Genomic DNA, 17,928 nt, shown 5'->3' on the forward strand with positions numbered 1-17,928 from the left:
AAACAAGCTTCCCTTCCATCCTTGGCCACACCCTTTAGCCACCCTGTCTCTGGAGAAGCTGACTTTTGCTAGAACTGCTGTTTCTACTTCTGAGTGTCGTAATAACCTTGGTCTGTTTCATCACATCACTTAGATTTTAGATCCTGGATATTAATAGGCAGCTGTGTACTGAATTTAATTTTACCTCAGTGTTTAATGTAGACACATACTGAAACATGATGGTTGGACGGACCGTTTGAGAAGGAGTTACGACATTGCCGGATATGCATTTTCACCTAGCTCTCTTATGTTGTTCGTTGATCTTTTACCCACAGCCATCACTCCCAAGAAATGCATATTTCTTGATTCCCGGCTTAAGAAGCAACCAGGACAGACCCCACCCTTTAGTTGCCTAGAAAACCAATGAGCTTCACATGGAAAGCCCCTGCTGCAGCCATGTAACCTGCTGGGGCTACTGTTCTGTGTGGAAGCAAGCAAGCAAGCCCCCGTTTGAGGAGCTGTCCACTGTAATCACTCCTACTGTCTAGCTTCTTGTGGGGAAGAGAGGGGTCTGTTGTGGAGAACACAGCGTGAGGCACTCACCAGTGCCTGCTGGACATTGCGGTGCTTGTGCCTCTGACCTGTAAAGAGCACAGGACCCGTCGACCACCAGCGTGTGTGTGTTAGCAAGTGTGGGCAGTAACCAAAATGTCCTGTCAGAGACTCGTTATTCTTTAATGCGTACACATAAATGTCAGTATTTGATCAATGGCTCCTTTCGGTTGCAGGGACCAACAAAGGATGTGCGATGATGTAATGCAGGTTGCCTGGCAACAGCTGCGGCAGGCAGGCTTTGTGGTTACCTAACAGAGGCGTCTTGCCCTACTCGGCCCAACCTTAGGATTATGTTGCAATAACCCAGTAATTCTCAACTTTCCTAGTGCTTCCTAGCCCTTCAATCCGGTTCCTCAGGTTGTGATGACCCCCCCCTCGCAACCATAAAGTATTTCATTGCCACTTTCTAACTGTCATTTTGCTACTGTTATTAATCGTAATATAAACACTTACTATGCAGGATGCCTGAAATGTGACCTCCCCCCCCCCCGTGGGGGTCGGGACCCACAGGTTTAGAACCACTGTGTTAGCATAAGCAAAAAGTTAGCCAGGCAGGGTTACTGTGAGCACACAGAAGCCCTCAGAAACAGTTTCCTCCCGCCGGTGGCCAAATGGAGAGGCTGGGACCTGACCAACCGTGAGGGAGTGCCGTGCGCCACAGCTGACCCAAAGATGGCGGCACACATGGTAGGCTGTGTGTACAGCACCAAAGAGCCCTTTCCCGTGAAGAAACTCAGTCCTCACGTGCACAGCTGCCAAGAGCTGCGCCCTCTTGCCCTTCCTCCTCCTCCCCCCATTCTGAATGAGCGTGGAGACCAATTTCTCTTCAGTAGGGGCACCATTTGAGTTCAACTGAAGAATGCAATTAATTATAGCAGGCCATCCTCTGAGAAACGGAATACTAAAGTTATATTCTTTTAAAAATGTGTGTGCGTGTGCGTGTGCGTGTGCATGTGTGTGTGTGTGTGTGTGTGTGTATGTGTGTGTGTGTGTGTGTGGCATGTGTTCTTATGGAGGAGATAGGGTGTTTTCCATTTTGTTTTGTTTTGGTGTGTGTGTGTGTGTGTGTGTGTGTGTGTGTGTCTGAGACAGGGTCTATCGTTGGCCTGGGTCTGTCCCCCTAGGCTAGACAGTGAATCAGTAAGCCCTAGGAAATGGCCACACCCCCAGTGACAGGATTACATGTGTGCTCTACCACACCTGGCGTTTTGCTTCCTCGTGGTTTCGGAGCTTGCATAGCAAGCACTCTCTTGACCGAGCCATGAGTCTCCAGCCTAAAGTTACATTAATTTAACAAAGTAGTCTTAGCTGACTAAACATCTCCTTCTGCCTGGTTGCTGTAATCCCTCTCTGTATCCGCAGAATTGGCCAGGTCAAGCCTGCTCAGGAGCCCGATGGCCACCTCCAAGAGCTGCAGTGACATGAAGGCGGAGCCCACCTCCAGCTGCTGCGACGGTGAAGGTGCCCTGAGTGACAGAGGCAAGCCCGAGCAGGGTCCGGCCCCGGGAAACCTTAGTCATCTTCCTGCCCACTGTTCTGTGCCTGAGAGACCAGGTGGGGCATACTTGGGGAGAAAGGAGGCCATGCTCAAAATGTCACAGATTCCTCCTTCAGAGGCTCCCCGTGAGTCGGGTAAACGTGCTTCAGAGCACTGGGTTTTCTTAGGGCTGCATCTGGGCTACTTGTGTCCAGTGCCCAGTGCTCCGTGGTGTGCTCTGCCATGGCGTCAGCACGTTTGCTACGGTTCTGCGCTTGAATCGGAAACTCCCATAGCTCAGAGTAGGCTAAGCCGTCTCCCTCTGTAGTGATGCCACCAGTCAGCCTCTCTCCTGTTCCAGCTGTCACAGACTTTTCCGTGTGAAGCCTGAAGAAAGTGTGACTTGTCCACCCAGTGACTAATTATGAGATGGGTCTTCTTTACACAGTGAATCGAATAACTCGAATCCTACAGTGTTCGCCCTACATTTCAATAGTTAATTAGCAAACCCCAAGCACAAACACAGTCCTCTAAGAAGATGGAAGCACCCAGGCGACAAGTGTGCACCTGTGCTACCTTGTCATATTTGAATCAGACTCTGTTTTCTTCAGTAACGCTGTGTGGGAAATCTTTCAACTACCTTGCATGTCCTCAGCCAGCTACATGCATGATAGCTTGCATGTCCCCGGCCAGCTGCATGCCTTCTGCTAGTGTTCATGCTCTGAGCCAGCTGCATCAGCGCACTCTTGATGGGACTTAGCCCGCAATGAGTAGAACAAGGTTTCTTGAGCATGTAGCCACCTCACACCTGTGCTTTCCTTCCAGCTGCTGCTGTCCAGTGAAGGAATATTCCTCTCCATTGAGAAATCCAAGTTTATATAAGGATGTGCATTTAAAACCCCAAATACTGAGTTCAAAACTTGAACTTAATGATTCGACAGAATCTAACAGTCCCTGGTTTCCCTTTCTAAGCGGAAGAACCATGAAACAAAGCGTCTGAATTGGAAATGTTGGTCCAGTTGCTCCTCTCATAGTTGTGGGGGGGGGCTGGAGGGGATGATTGTTGAGCAATGGCTGGGAAACCATGGCCTTGGTAAACATTTTAAATGTGAGTTTTGGAGAGGGGGAGTGCGAGCGCATTCTTCCACGGAGAGAGCCCTCACTGCGTGGCAGGCAAGGCCTGGCTGAGTCACCCGTGCCTGCAGCTCCAGGCGAAGCTGCTGATGCACTCTGCCTGAGAGCCATAAGTGAAGCCATGGGCCTCTGAAGTGTGGGCCGCCATCAGCCCCCCCCTGAGTGCGCGGGCTCGGTCCCTGACATCAGCCCCTCTATACACAGCTGCCCTTTCACTCCACAGAAATGAACATCCTGCTGATGAATAAGTGCCTAGATGACAAATGGTCAGAAAGGCTCATTGGAAGTAGAAGCCAAGACACTGACAGCATGTGAGTGCTTTCATCCAAGGAGGACAAGTTCTTCCTGGCTTTGTCTGTGAATAACTAAGTTGCGAGTTCTAAACTCTGCGACCGTGTTTCTTAGCTTTTCAGACAGGTCCTCTGAAAACTGGCTGAAAACCCACGGCCTGGTGGCCCGGAAACTCACCATCATGGACGCCTTGGCCGGAAGCACCGTGATCCACAGGTCCATCTATGTCCCCGTCCTGAATAAGCATGTTGTCTCCAGGGTCTTTGATGAGGTAATGCGGTGTTCTGCGCGCCCAGGTTCGGGGGGGGGGGGATTTTGTGTTTTAGTTTTCTGCTTAAATAAGAAGTAGCCTGCTTGACTGTCTTGAGCAGATGTAACAGACATGCACGGGAGACGTTACGTATGAATGGGAGAGGGAAGAACTGGGGAGCCTTAGGACCCCTCCTTATAGGGTGGAAAGAAGCGGCCTTCGGTGGGCTGGAAGTCTGCAGCTCCCTACTTCCTGGGGGTGGGGATGGGGTGGTGGATCTGCGGGATCCTCTCCGTGTCATTTATGAGTGGGCATCCAGGGACAGAGGGACCGAGGACAGGGAGGCCCTGCCACAAAGATAGGGCCCTATCCTGTCTTTTTTGAAAGACATTTTGCTCCATTCTAAAAAGCCACCACAGGCAAGAAAGGAGGGGCACGAGGAGGATGAACTTGAGGTAGTCATGTTCCTTCAGTGCGAGAGTGTGGTTGGGTACACGTGGCCTTGTAAGTCTACTTAGGCCCGGTTGGCCCTTGGTGTCTGTGAGCCTTTCATCTATGGCTTCAACCAATCTTAGATGGAAAGCTGCACCTGTGCTAGCGTGCTCGTTTCCCCATTGCTACCTAGCCGGGCGCAGTAGGTTGTGGTGACACTGGTTACCATGCTCTCCTACTTTTCCTCAAAGCTCCAGAGGCAATAAACCTGAGAAAACACAGGCTCATCTCTTCCAGGAAGTGTGGTGATGTTTTCTTCGAATTCTGCGTATTTCTTTTATTAATGTGCTTGGGATTTCTTGGGAAGAAAAACCTGTTTAATGGCTTCTCCCTGGAAGTGGAATTTCTTTTTTTCAAGCCTATATCATTCCTCTTTGTAACTCTCCCAAAAACTTGAGATACATAAGAATAGAGGTTTCTCAAGACAAATGTGGAAGGGCTAGGGAAATACAAGCATGGGAAGAAAAAGAAAGAAAGAAAGAAAGAAAGAAAGAAAGAAAGAAAGAAAGAAAGAGAGAAAAAGAAATTATAAGGAGAATATTTATCCCCTAACTACATCAAAATGGATCGTTACAGAAGCGGGAGATGGAGGCAGTAGATGACTACGAGAAAAAAGTGCTTTCCGGACACAACTAACGATGGTTGAGGCAGTGGTCACAAGACCTATGCGAGCTCAAACCAGTACAAACCCCGGCATGGACAGGGGACATGGCACAAAATGTTACCATCAGCTGAGGCGCTATTGGCAATTAATAGCTTTCTGGTAGAGGGAGTGTTAGCTTTCTTTACAGTGTGGCTCCTGGTAGGCCGAACACGCTCCGATGATTGACCCCACACCCAGGAGAACATTTGCAACCTAAATAGACTGAGTGGATTTAGAAAATGGTTAGGGTACAAAGATGGGCAGGGAGGGAAGGGAGGGCTGATCTGGGAGGAATTAGAGGAGGGGCATGCATATTACCAAAACACATTCTTCGAAATTCCCAAAGAATTAATAAAAATGGCACCCTGCGTAAAAGCGTGTGAAGTAAAGGCAGTTATAAGGAAACGTCTGTCACATATACAATGAAGAAAGCTCATAAGAATTACACTGTTAATATACGTGCGTGGTTCAGTATAGATCGTTACTAACGCTCAGCCTGTTTACACGCGCGTGCGCACTGGGAAGGCCGTGAACATGATAAACACTCCCCTGAAAAATCTGAGAAGGGGAAAAAGCCAAAGGACACTCCAAAAGATCTAACTTTAGGGGCAGCCAGATACATGAGGTAGGAAAGTACAAACTAGAAACTAATTGGATACCCTTCTCCCCCTCACACTGGAAAGGTTGAAAATCTGAGCCTGTGAGGTGGCTGGGGCGGGGGGCGGGGGGGAAGGGGCAGCGAAGGCATCTGGCACCAAATCTGCCTTGAGTGGAAAGGAGGAAAGTTACTCCCGCAAGTTCTCTGGCCTCTAAATGAGAGTAGAGCTTTAACTGATTAAGGACTTTCAACTAGGTCTTGAAGCAATGGGAGAGGGTTTTTTCCCCCGTGGGAGAAAGTTAACCCCCGGCTTTTTGCTGCCAGGGAAAAGACGGCGCAGAGATGCGACGCCGAGAACACAGGAAGGTCAGGAGGCAAGTCTGCACAGCAAGGAGCCCGCGGGGACAGTGGGCGTAGGGGGAGGCTGGAATGGAGTCCTGTTGATGGGGCTGAATGACGGGGGCAGAGAGAGAAAGGTGTCTAGAGAGGCCCCCACAGAGGCCCGCTCCACGGATGGTCCCAGCAATGCTACATTTGCCCCTTGGAAGAAGGAAATTAGATCAACAGCTCTCACCCTGGAGAAACGTCAGTTCAAAGTGGATCAAAACCCTGGGTTTAAACCACGAAACGTCAAAACTGCTGGAGGAAAACACAGGGAGGTCATTTCAAGTCATAGGTGCAGTCAAGAATGTTCCAGACAAAGCTCCAGCAGCACCAGGAATTTGGCCCAAGAATCAATGAATGGGATGACAGGAGATTAAAATGTCTCTCAAAGGCAAATATATATATAATCAGAGCAAACACACAACCCGCAGGATTGGAGAAAAATCATTGTCGGCTGTTCTTCAGACAGGAGGTAGGTGTCTACAATATATAAAGAGCTGAAAGAATTAAACACTAAAACAGCGAAACTTCCTATTGAGAAATGGAATGATGAAACAAATAGACAGTTCTCCAAATGGGAAACACAAATGGGCAAGAAATATTTTTAAAAGCCCTCGACATTCTTAGTAATCAGGGAAATGCAAATTAAAAGCGCTTTGATCGTTCCATCTTGCCCCAGTCGGAATGGCTCACATTGAAAAAACAAATGGCGGCAAATGCTGGCGACACCGTGGAAGCAGAGGCCCGAGTCACCCCTGGGAGGAGTGGACTAGCACAGCCATTATGGAAGCGTTTCTCAAAGGTTAAAAGTAGGACTATGATACTCCCTGAATACACTGAGGACTTTATGTTCTGCTGCAGAGAGGGCGGTAGCTCCGGACCCGTCGCTGCTGCAATCACAATATCCAAGAAGTAGAAACAGCCCACGTCGCTCAGTAGATGAGTGGAAAGTGAAAATGGGGCATATATAGCAGATGATTCCTCGGCTGTTAAAGAAGTGAGGATCTTTGCGGGACATGTGTGGACCTGGAAAGTGTTCTTTGAAGTGAAGTGACCCAGACTCAGGAAGACAGACATGATGTGCTCTCCTTTGTGGAGCCTGTGTCGGTTAATGTTTTTCTGTTGCTGACAAAGGTCATGACCAAAGCAACTTAGGAAGAGAGAATTTTGGCTTATGGTTCCAGAGGGATCAGAGTCTATCACGGTGGAGAGGCGTGGCAAGAAGCCGAAGACAGCAGGCATGGCCAGAGCAGGAAGCTGAGATCTCACATCCTTTACTGCAAGCACACACACACACACACACACACACACACACATACACGCACACACACACACACACACACAGAAGACAGACAGAGAAAGTCTGTAAATGGTGCAAAGCCCCCTCATCTGAAATCCTTTCTGCAGCAAGGCCACATCACCCACACATCTCTAAACAATGCCGCTAACTAGGAACCAAGTATTTAAATACTAAGACTGTAAGGGACATCTCATCCAAATCACCATGGATCCTAACTTTTAATACTTATAGTATTTACAAAATACAAGAACAGATATAAACTATGAAACTGGGTAGGAGACCATGAGGGGAGTGACAGCTTTCAGGGAAAGGCAGGAGGGCAGGGCCCCACGTGACACATACTGGAGGCTATTGCTGATGGAAGAGGGGGAAAGAATGGAGGAGGAGGGGAGAGTAAAGATAAATAAATATTGTTTGAAAAATACCACAATGAAAGCAATATATTGTATGCTAATGAAAACTGGATGCCAGCCTGGATTGTTATGAAGGGAAAATTTGGGAGGAGCAGGAGTTAGGGTCCTAATCTTGAGGAGAACATTCTAGCATGTCACTTCCAGGAAGTAAGGCCAAAGGAAAGGGGCTGGGCATTCCCCCATGGGTACTTGTGTTTGATACATTTGGTGGCACCATCCATTCTCGTCACAGACAGACAGGATGGTGCTCTGCCTGGCAATTTACACTTTGTCATTAACAAAAAGGCAAAAATTAGATAATGATAAAGGTAGACAATAATAAATTTCAATCTCCAAAGTGTAGTTTGTCTTTAAAGTTTGACTTTGTTGGACAAATAGTAATAATATGTTTATAGGGCACAGTGGGATGGTTGATATCACTGTGCAATGTGACATGATTAATTCAAGCCAATTAGAATATCTGTCACCTTGTTAACTGTGATTTTTTTGAGATTTATTTTTAAATTATGAATATGCATGTGTTCATGTCAGTGTAGTGCCCACAATAGCCAGTAGAGGGCACTAGATTTCCTGGAGCTGGAGTCACTGGTTGTGAGCCACCAGACATGGTTGCTGGGAACTGAACCAGGGTCATCTGCAAGAACAATTGCTCTTAACCACTGAGCCTTCTTTCCAGCCCTGTTCGTTCGTTCGTTCGTTCGTTCGTTCGTTCGTTCGTTCGTTCCTTCGTTCCTTCGTTCCTTCGTTCCTTCCTTCCTTCCTTCCTTCCTTCCTTCCTCTTTCTTTCTTTCTTTCTTTCTTTCTTTCTCTCTTTCTTCTTTCTTTCTCTCTCTTTCTTTCTTTCTTTCTCTCTCTATCTTTCTTCTTTCTCTTTCCTTCTTTCTTTCTTTCTTTCTTTCTTTCTTTCTTTCTTTCTTTCTTTCTGTGATGAGAGTTTATGATCTCACCTGTATGTAGAGTCTAACAAAGTGGAATTCTGGTGGAGTGCTGGTTCCAGGGGCTGCCTCAGAGGGAGTGGGGAGAAAGGCAGTGGGGAGCTGTTGATCAAAGAACACACTCTTAGACAGGTTTTGAGATCTGTTGCACAGTAGTGATTTCAGTAGCAAATGATGTAGTGTTGGTTACAAAATGACTGCAAGAGTAAATTCCAAATACCTTCTGTTTATATCTTTTATTCCCTAATATTTCCTTAGACTGGAAGAGATCCTCAGACATAAATGAGAAGAATAGAAAAACAATATGCTAAAATGTCTCCCAGCTTATTAGATTTTTTAGAATTCAGATCATTTTGTGAAAAACAGATGGAGCTGGCAGGCAGCTGGGCCTGACTCTTACCCCTGTGCTGAGGCTTTTAGCCCACCCTCCTCTGTTCAATGCATGGCAACATGTGTACGGGCCAAGAAGCAACGTCTGGCGTGTGGGGACTCTTTGTTTCATTCATGGCTTATTTGGGGATTCTTTCTTCTTCTGAAGCACAATACTGCTTTGCTTTCCGCTTCTCTGGGCCAGTATCAAATCTGTCACCTTGGAAATGAAGGGCTGAGCAGAAAGGTTTCCCTAGCAACGGTTCATTACAAGGTATAAAATAGGCCAGATAATTTTATCTTAGCTCTCTCAAAGAGATAAACTCATCACCAAAGCAGACACAGAATAAATTGCCTTAGCCATCAGAGCTCCTTATTGATAATTGCTTTAAAAAAAAGAGAGAGAGAGATTGAAATAATTTAGGAAGATTGGCCTGCATTATTTCAGAGCTGACAGCAACCATCATCATGTTCTTATCTTCATCATTGTCATTGTCAATCATCGTCATCTTTATCATCATTAGCATCTTCATCATCATCATTGTTAATCATCCTCATCTTTATCTCCATCACCATCATCATGTCAGTTATAGCATCCCTTCTAGGCCTTCTGCCTTGTCCTCTGGGTTCTACACATAGCTTTGTGTCATTAGATATCACCTTCATCATTTACTCCTGGAAGACTATGGCAAGGTCCCATAACTGTTAAATGATGACTATTTGTCATGTACCAGGCTCTGAGGAAAGCATTTGATGTCATCAAAGTATCTGCCCTAAATCCTAGAGCAGCCTGTGAGGTGTCTACTCATCTTGCCATTTGGCTGATAGGAATATCAACTACAAAGAGATCAGGGATATTGTTTAAATCTTAATTCCATGCTTTCAAGTATAGGAGGATTTTTTATCTCCCCAGCCTTCAGGAGACTGATCAAGAGAACAGCTGCAAGTTCAAAGCCAGCCTGGGCCACATAGTGAGGTCTAGGACAGCTTGGGCTACATAGTGAGGTCTAGGCCAGCCTGGGCTACATAGTGAGGTCTAGGCCAGCCTGGGCTACATAGTGAGGTCTAGGCCAGCCTGGGCTACAGTGTGAAACTCTGTCAAAAACAAACAAACAAACAAACAAAAAAACAAAACAACCCAAAATACAAAACAATAAATACAGGAGGATTAAATATAAAACTGATTGGAAAATTTAAAAATTTTAAATGAAAGTGATTACTGTATATACATATACATATATATATATATATATATTGATCACACAGAATGATGAAACAATATTGATAGGTGAAAAAGAAGCAATGGGATGGCCAGGCCTTTTTTGATGTGTACATGCCCTGTTTTCCCATCAGGCTTTCACCCCAGTGACATCACACTGGTACAATAGTGTTTTGTGCCTCTGTCTTCACTCAGGTGTCTGTCAGCATCTTTAATGCCAGCAATTGCTCTCTCCCCCCTATTTTTTTTTGGCTCAGCAATTAAGAGCCTGGCTTCTCTTCCAGAAGGCCTGAGGTTGATTCTCAGTACCAACACGGTGGCTCACAACCACCTGCAAACTCCAGGTCTAGGGGATCTGACAGCCTCTTCTGGCCTGTGCACGTAACAGGTTCACACATCATGCACAGACATACATGTAGGCAAGATACCCATCACATAAAAACTAAAGGTAACAACTGTTTAATGGACAGTTCATTTTGCCATGTAACAAAAACTATAAATAGATTTGTCTCTAATTGGCTTGAATGAGGACATATGTAGAGAATGCCTCGGTTATTCTTGGAAGAGAGGGAAGATAAATTCTATTGTCATTGTATCATCATAAAGCTATTTTTCAGTTATTCGTTCAAGGTATTTCATCTAACAGTTGGAAAAATTATACAATCATCCCAATTTCACCCACACATGAATTCTAGAAATGTCTGCCTCTACAGCCTGTTATCTGTCTCTCTAATCTCTCCCTCCTTGTCTCATCTTCCTCTCCTTCGACACACTCACACCTCTGGTAGCCCCTCATGATTCAGTTCATATCTAAGGGGTAGTTATCAACGTGGAAGTGATGAGGGCTCTAGTTTTGCCTCAGAGAATTAGAGTAGATGACGCTGTAGGCTTCCTCTTATTATCAAATATTGTCTGGATTGGTTCCCCCAGCTGAGTTATAAAAGCATTTAAGAAAGCCATTCTCCAGGGGGGCTGTGACCACAGGCCTTTATTCCCTCTCAAACTGAGCCCTCAGCGCCTTCACAAAGCCTTCTTCCCTCCAGGCTGGTTTCTCTGAGGAGCAGGGCAACCATGACTCTGAGCCCCCGAGTCTTGGAATGCCCCCTTGTGACACTAAACCTGACATCATAAAGAGGGTGAATCAATTCATCTGGCCTTTCAAGTGACCACCATGTTGTAAAAGCTAAGGCCAAACTCTGAAGGAGTGGAGTATGCCTTTGTGTTCCCCTAGTCCTGCACACAGAAAGAAAGAAGAGTGGGCACCCGCCAGTCAGGTCTGAACAGCTGTGCTCAAGTCCATGGCGGCCATGGAAGGCGTGAGATCTAGATCTACCAAGGAGGGAAGGAAGTACAGTGTGACTTTGCTTTCGGTTAAGTAGGCCAAGTGAGGGCTCTGACGAAGCCTTTTTCAGTGCTCATTTGTCATTGAGCCCTACCCCGGTAACGGGGAGAGACATATGCAGACTTCTAAAGGGGAACCTTCCCCCAGGCCACAGAGAATTGTTGGGGTTGATACTTTTCCTCTCAAGTTTTCGTGACATTGCTCTATTTTGAAGGATTTTTTTTTTACAAGCTTATGCAATCTTCAGCTTGAAAGCCCAGGTGTCTCACATTTGACCCCCTGTTCTGTTTCCTTCCCTTTGAAAGGCGTGCTCAGTGGCCACATGCTGTCTCTGTGTGGTTTGTAAGCAGCTGGTTGAACTCCACAGCTCTGAACTTCAAGCCTTTCTCTTCCATTTTCTGACCTCTGCCTGTTTTGTTTGTGTGGGCCCTAATTTAATTCAAGAGTGAATATATGTAGCTTAAAAGAACTAAACAGTAAAATTGTTACAAGTCTCACCTTCCTCCTGTAACTCCCAAGTTTTAGAAGCAACTGTTTTTGATAGTTTTAAGCCCAATGTTAGGCATATTTGACTTTTAAAGGTAGTTGAGGTCCTAAAAGTGGTATGTAGGACTTCCATGGCACTTTTGTTTGTTTTTTGCTTTGTTTTGTTTTGTTTTGTTTATTTGCAGCAGGGTCTCTTTGTAAATCTGGCTGACCCGGAACTCACTGTGTAGACCGGGCTGACCTCCAGTTCAGAGATCTGCCTGCCTCTGCCTTCTAAATTCTGGGGTTAAAGCCACCATTGCCTGGCCTCATGCCACCTTTTTTCTTTTTATTATATCTCAATACAAAAGCTACTTTTAACCTAAAACAATACTGTTTATACTGTTAAAGAAAACCTTCATAAGGGTGCAACCTTTATTCTGGGGATTGAAAATGGAACTTGGGGACAATTGTTACATCTTTTGGCAGCTTCGCAGCAGCTCCCTGCTGTGGGAACTGACCCGTGAGAAAGAGCTTGAACAGCCACAACCTTCTGTACAAATACCCAGACCGTCTGGAGCACACAGATGGCCCCATCCTTCCAAACAGCTAAACTTTGGCCAGGACCAATCACAACTGTTAATAAGTGATGCCTTTCCATCCCCTTTGGTTTTTTTTAAACAGCTATTGACACAGCAACTGTTTGTGAAGCCTCCACACTAGCTGTGTCATCTTGATTGAAAGGAAAATGATGTCCTTATCAGAAGCGATTTCTTGGGGCTGGAGAGATGGCCCAGTGGTTAAGAGTACTTGTTGCTCTTGCAAAGGATATAGGTTCGGTTCCCAGCACCCACATGGTGATTCCTACCCACCTATAACTTCAGTTCCAGAGGGCTGGATGCCCTCTTCCAAACTCCACAGGCCCCAGACATGCAAGAGAGGCGCGCACACACACACACACAGACACACACACACACACACGCAACACACTCACACACAATAAAACGACTAACTCTAAACAAAGCAATTTTCTCTCAGTTCTAGAACACTTAATGCTTCCTGTGATTGGAATCATGCAATTTTGAACCATCAATAGTATAGTTTAGTATTTTCCCGCCAGACATTTTTCTTTTCATTTACTACTATGTATGAAATATAAATATTTAAAATTTTATATATTATATGTAATATGTATTATAAAGTTTATATATGGATTCAATTTCTTATTGTCTACTTGATAAAAACTCCTACAGATAATACTCAGTTATGAAAAGGGTTTCCTGAAATGTATTTTTTCTGTTGCTTTTGTTGTATGGTGGTGATTTTCAAAATGTATAGCTTCTAGAATTGGAAAAGAAGGTTAGTACTTGCATCTCTTACTTTGGCTTTTAAGATTTACTGCATTCTGCGGTTCTACACTGATTGTGTTCTTTGTAGCCAGGAAAGCGTGTTCCCACACAGACGCACCTATGAAGGCTCGATTAACCTGCCAAGTGACACCCTCCTCTCTGTTGACATTGCTGTGCAGGTGTTCCCTCTGACACACGTGTGCAATGACTCCAATAAGATTCTATTGATTAACCCCCAAGGAGCCAACCTCAATCTCTACAAGCAAAATGTGGAACTGGCCATTAAATCTTATGAAAAGTGAGTACCCCTCACAGATGCTCTTGATAGAGGTTTTGTTTCAGCTTCTTTTCTCTTGCTTTAGCTTAGACTGCTTCATCTGGAAGAGCCTGGAAATCGCCCCCTCCCCCATCGACACCAGCCACCAAGTGACAATTCACGTCTCCTTGGGTGCTGGATGGACACCAGGTTCCTGAAATAAGCCCCCTCCCCATCCTAAACGCTGTAGAAATCTCCTGTTTCCAGGAAAACACCAATATTTCCCTCTGAATGCAACAGAATGGGTCACATTATCACCTAAAATTTTGAAAAGCAGCTAACGAACGCCACCGTAGTGACACCCTAGCTTTCTCCCATTCAACCACCACAGCACAAGACGCTCAGGAAAACAAATGGTGTCTGACCTGAAGCTGGGCAGAGTTTGCTTTCTTGTCATATTTCTCCACATACAAAACAAGCAGGCACAGAGAGCTTCCACGGTCCTGAGTGCGACCTGCTGGCGGCTGACTCCCTGGAAAGCTGTGCCTCGATTGTATGCAAATGCAGTAAGAGCTGTGGCACCCGAGAGCTGAGTGTCCATGGTCCTGGTGAATGTGTGGCCACTAAAGGGGAGTCTTGGGCCCAGTCCACCATGAACACTGCAGGCACCCTGGAAGCATGGGTAGCTACATGCTTTCCTATCAAGATGGTAGCCAAGCTGAGTACAGGAGAATTCTGCACTCACACCATCCCTGTATCCATGCTGAGATGGAGCCGTCCCTCAGGAACAGGCGACCTGGTTGTCACCCTTGCCCATGACCGAATCACCCACACACCTGCCTGGACTTAATCCTGAGTGCACACACTTAGGTAAGCCTCGGAGGTGCCCAGCTTCTGTGGAAGCTTATTCTAGACTCTGGAAGCTCCTCAGTTGGGTTTTAGTTATCACCACATGAGGAGGAGTAAAAGGCACCCAGACATCAGTTGATGTGGCCAAGACGCCCACTGCTCTGTGCCTTTTAACTTAGGGTGGGGTGGGCCCCGTGTGTCCCGAGAGCCCAGCTCCTGCCCACAGGGAGCCACAGGCAACCCACAGAAAGGCCCTTTCCCAGCCCTGCATGGCCTGGAGGATCTCCTTCACCAAGACTGGTACCCAATCACGGGAGTCCCTCCAGTGGTCTTTATAGTCCTTAGAACTCATCCAAAATGAAAGGGTCAGCAGAATTTCAGGTTTTCTTCCGAGTCCTTGAGTATTTATTTGCATATGCATAACGAGGGGGTACTTTCTGCTCAAGTTAGAGTTAAGCTCAAGTCCATACGCATTTGTGTTTTCACCGTTTGAAATGATTTCGTGGCAGAAACAAAGTCTTATGGCGTGGATGGGATTTGCCACTTTTATCACACTGGCACTCGGAAAGGTTAGGATTTGGGGGGTTTGTCATTGCTGCTGTTTGCATTGGGGTGCTCCAGTTCTTTGCTGTATCTGATTGTTGGTAGCAAGGTGAGGGGCTAGCCTACTCTCTCTCTCCTCCCCGGGTCTGGTGCTTGCATGCAATCATCTCCTTAACCGACTGTTGTTCGGCCATCCCTCCACTGGTCCTTCATGATGGCCTCCACAGAGAGCCTCTCTGTACCCTCCCTACCCACTGCCCTGTTTTGTGCCCTTTGCCACGCTCTCAGCCACTGCATAGCCGGCAGCTCACTGACATTCTGGTCTGCTGGTTTACAGCCAAGCCGGCCTTGCTTTCCTGTTTATCTTGTTTGTATTAGCAGCCTGTGCAAATTTGACAATTTGAAATCCATTCAAGTTTGATATAATTCCAGTTTAGTTATTAAAATGTTCAAATTTTATTTGCGGATTCACACGCAAATAAAATCCCGTTCAAAATTCTAATGTAGTTTGCTTGGCTGTTTCAGCTAAGCTGAGCTCTGTAATCGCTTGACTGACCAACATCTGCTTCAGAGCCACAGGCCAGAGCCTGGAGGTCAGGCAGTGCTTGCATGGTCCAGCCTAACCCCTGGTGCCTGTCTAGGCAAGCTTGTCCCGTTCAGGACAGCAGATAACTTACTTACAGAGCACACACGACAGGGGTGTTGGGAGGACTGCAAAATCCCGAGTAAGGAGCTCCATGTGGACACGCCTCCTGGACTGAGCCGTTGCCTCTAAAGCCACCGTGACCATGAGCCGCACAGTTGCCCCTTGGCTCTCCTTGCTGACCTTTTCCTGAGGGCTTCAGAAAGGAAGGAGACCCCGTTCCCAAAACAACATTCCCCGGAGGGAAAAGCCCAAACACAGAGTCAGTGCTTTGTCCCCGCAGGGAGCTCTCGAAGGATCTTTTGCCACAAGAGTATCGTAGCTATAAGTTGATGCCCTCGAATTTCTGAGTGCCCAAATGGTGCCACATATGGTAAATTCCAGTCCTGATCCCGGGTGAAAGACCACAGTTAACATGGGGCGCGTACTAGGAACTGTGGGTAAAGTTACTTCCGGGCTGTATGTGTAAAGTAGATAAAACATCAAACAAATTTGTCTTTGGACTTGGGTCCCTTCTTAAGATAGCTCATTATGAACATGCAGACATATTTCAAAATCTAAAATCCCAAACATTTACAGTTGAATAAGAAATATTCAACTTGTACTTTCAGTAATAATTCTTACAGTAGCTTTAGTCTGGCTGGTGTTTAATATTTAAGTCTATTCGTTTAATTGATTTGGGTTTATTACCTTGGTGTTTATATAAAGGGTACTTAATATTACTTCAGTAGCATTAATGGTAATGATATTATGTAGAACAAACTTTCTGGGCCTTTGAATTCAATAGTACTGGGGAATTCTGTTTGTATAAATGTCAGTCGTCCCCCCCTTTTTTTTGTATTTTGTCATTGTGCAGCTTTCGCATCACGTGAAAATGACGAGGAACAGACCCACACACTGTCCCTCATTCACTGTCACATCTCTTTGATGCTTTCCCCAAAAGTGGGCCAATGTCACTTTGAAAATAAACAGCGTCATACATTTATAAATCCATTCAAGCTAGGGATGGTCAAGCAAACGGAAGTTCACAGGATGATATAAACGAGCTATTTTGGACACAGTGTCCATGGGTGGGTGTCCTTCTGTTCCGGTATTTCAAGAGTCTGGGTTTGTGTGTCTGAACATAAGCTGGAATGTTTCTAGGGCTGTCTGAATCCGGAGGCAGTATTTTCCTTGCAGCTCTTTTTGATTGCCAAAGTCAAGATCACGGCCCTCACATCCACAGGAGGTCTCAGTTCTGGTCTGGCTCTGGGGCCCTGCTTAGATGACTCTGCTCAAGGTCTTTGCCGCTGGTCAGGTTTATGGGGTGCTGGTAGCTACACGTTGCTTTTCAGACAAGTCATTTCTTGCTGCAGCTAGAGCTCCAGCCAGCCAGTGGATGCAAACCAGCAGCCAGAAGTAAGGGGCTGGACTGGCTAGAGAAAGGCCTCACATCCAATGTCCTCCACGAGTGCTGCAGAGGAGTGCTCATCACATACTCTTGGTGGCTTTGCTGTGGTTGCCGCACCAACTCAATAAACATTGATATTTTAACAATACGGATGGACAAAGGGGGACATAGATGTTAAGAATTTGTGTCCTGAAGGATTGAGTTAGAATTCAATCCACACTGTCTAACTGGACCCATATCACCAGTGGTCTCGCCCGTGTTTCTGATCCACCAGAGGAGAGGAACACTGAGGTGTTCCTGGTACCCTACCTAGGTGTTCCTGGTATACCTTCCCACCTCATCCTCTCAGTCCTCGCAGACAGGTACTGCTAACCTTGTTTCATCCCCAAGAAAGCAGGGCTTCAAAGGATTCTGTCAGACAGGATCACAAAGCAGCCGGGGCTGGAGCTGGGTGCGGAGCTTGACCCCAGATCTGTGGGGCCCTTTTGATCTCTGTCAGCTCCCATGCTACGCTGAGTCTGCTTTCAAGTTTAGATAGAAGAGAATATTGAATATATTTTAAGAAAAGCACAGACAACCAAACTCTCAGAAGCCCTGGTCATTGTTACAGGAGCCAAGTGGCTAAAGAAACCCAGTTTCCTAGTGGAACCCAAAGAGCTGAACCTTCAAGTAAGACCAAAACGCTAGCTGGCCCGGTTCCTTCTTCCTGACTCTTTTTCAGTTTGAAATCCATTGATTTTATTTTATGTGTATGAGTGTTTTTCCTGAATAATGTGTATGTATGTATGTATGTATGTATGTACATGCCTGGTGCCTTGGAGGTAAGAAGAAGGCATCAGAGTCCATGGAAAAGAAAGTTAAGGATGGTTCTGAGCCACCATGCAGATACTGAGAAGTAGGAGCCACAGTGCTCTTGACAATGTCAGACACAATACCTAGGCTGTGCACAAACCAGCTCAGCATCTTCCTAACCATACCAGAAAGAGACTCCC

At 46.1% G+C, this 17,928-nt stretch overlaps 1 protein-coding gene across 1 annotated transcript in view; it reads left to right on the forward strand.

The window, feature by feature from the left end:
• Vwa3b (von Willebrand factor A domain containing 3B) overlaps positions 1-17,928 on the forward strand; it is a 152,799-nt gene that overhangs the window by 102,284 nt on the left and 32,587 nt on the right. Inside the window, exons 17-20 of the mRNA XM_060369869.1 lie at positions 1,957-2,148; positions 3,429-3,516; positions 3,611-3,767; positions 13,435-13,553. Of these exons, the coding sequence (XP_060225852.1) occupies positions 1,957-2,148; positions 3,429-3,516; positions 3,611-3,767; positions 13,435-13,553 (556 nt within the window). The remainder of the gene's footprint in view (positions 1-1,956; positions 2,149-3,428; positions 3,517-3,610; positions 3,768-13,434; positions 13,554-17,928) is intronic.

Source organism: Meriones unguiculatus, chromosome 16, assembly GCF_030254825.1.
Source record: "Meriones unguiculatus strain TT.TT164.6M chromosome 16, Bangor_MerUng_6.1, whole genome shotgun sequence".
In the NCBI taxonomy this organism is placed as follows: domain Eukaryota; kingdom Metazoa; phylum Chordata; class Mammalia; order Rodentia; family Muridae; genus Meriones; species Meriones unguiculatus.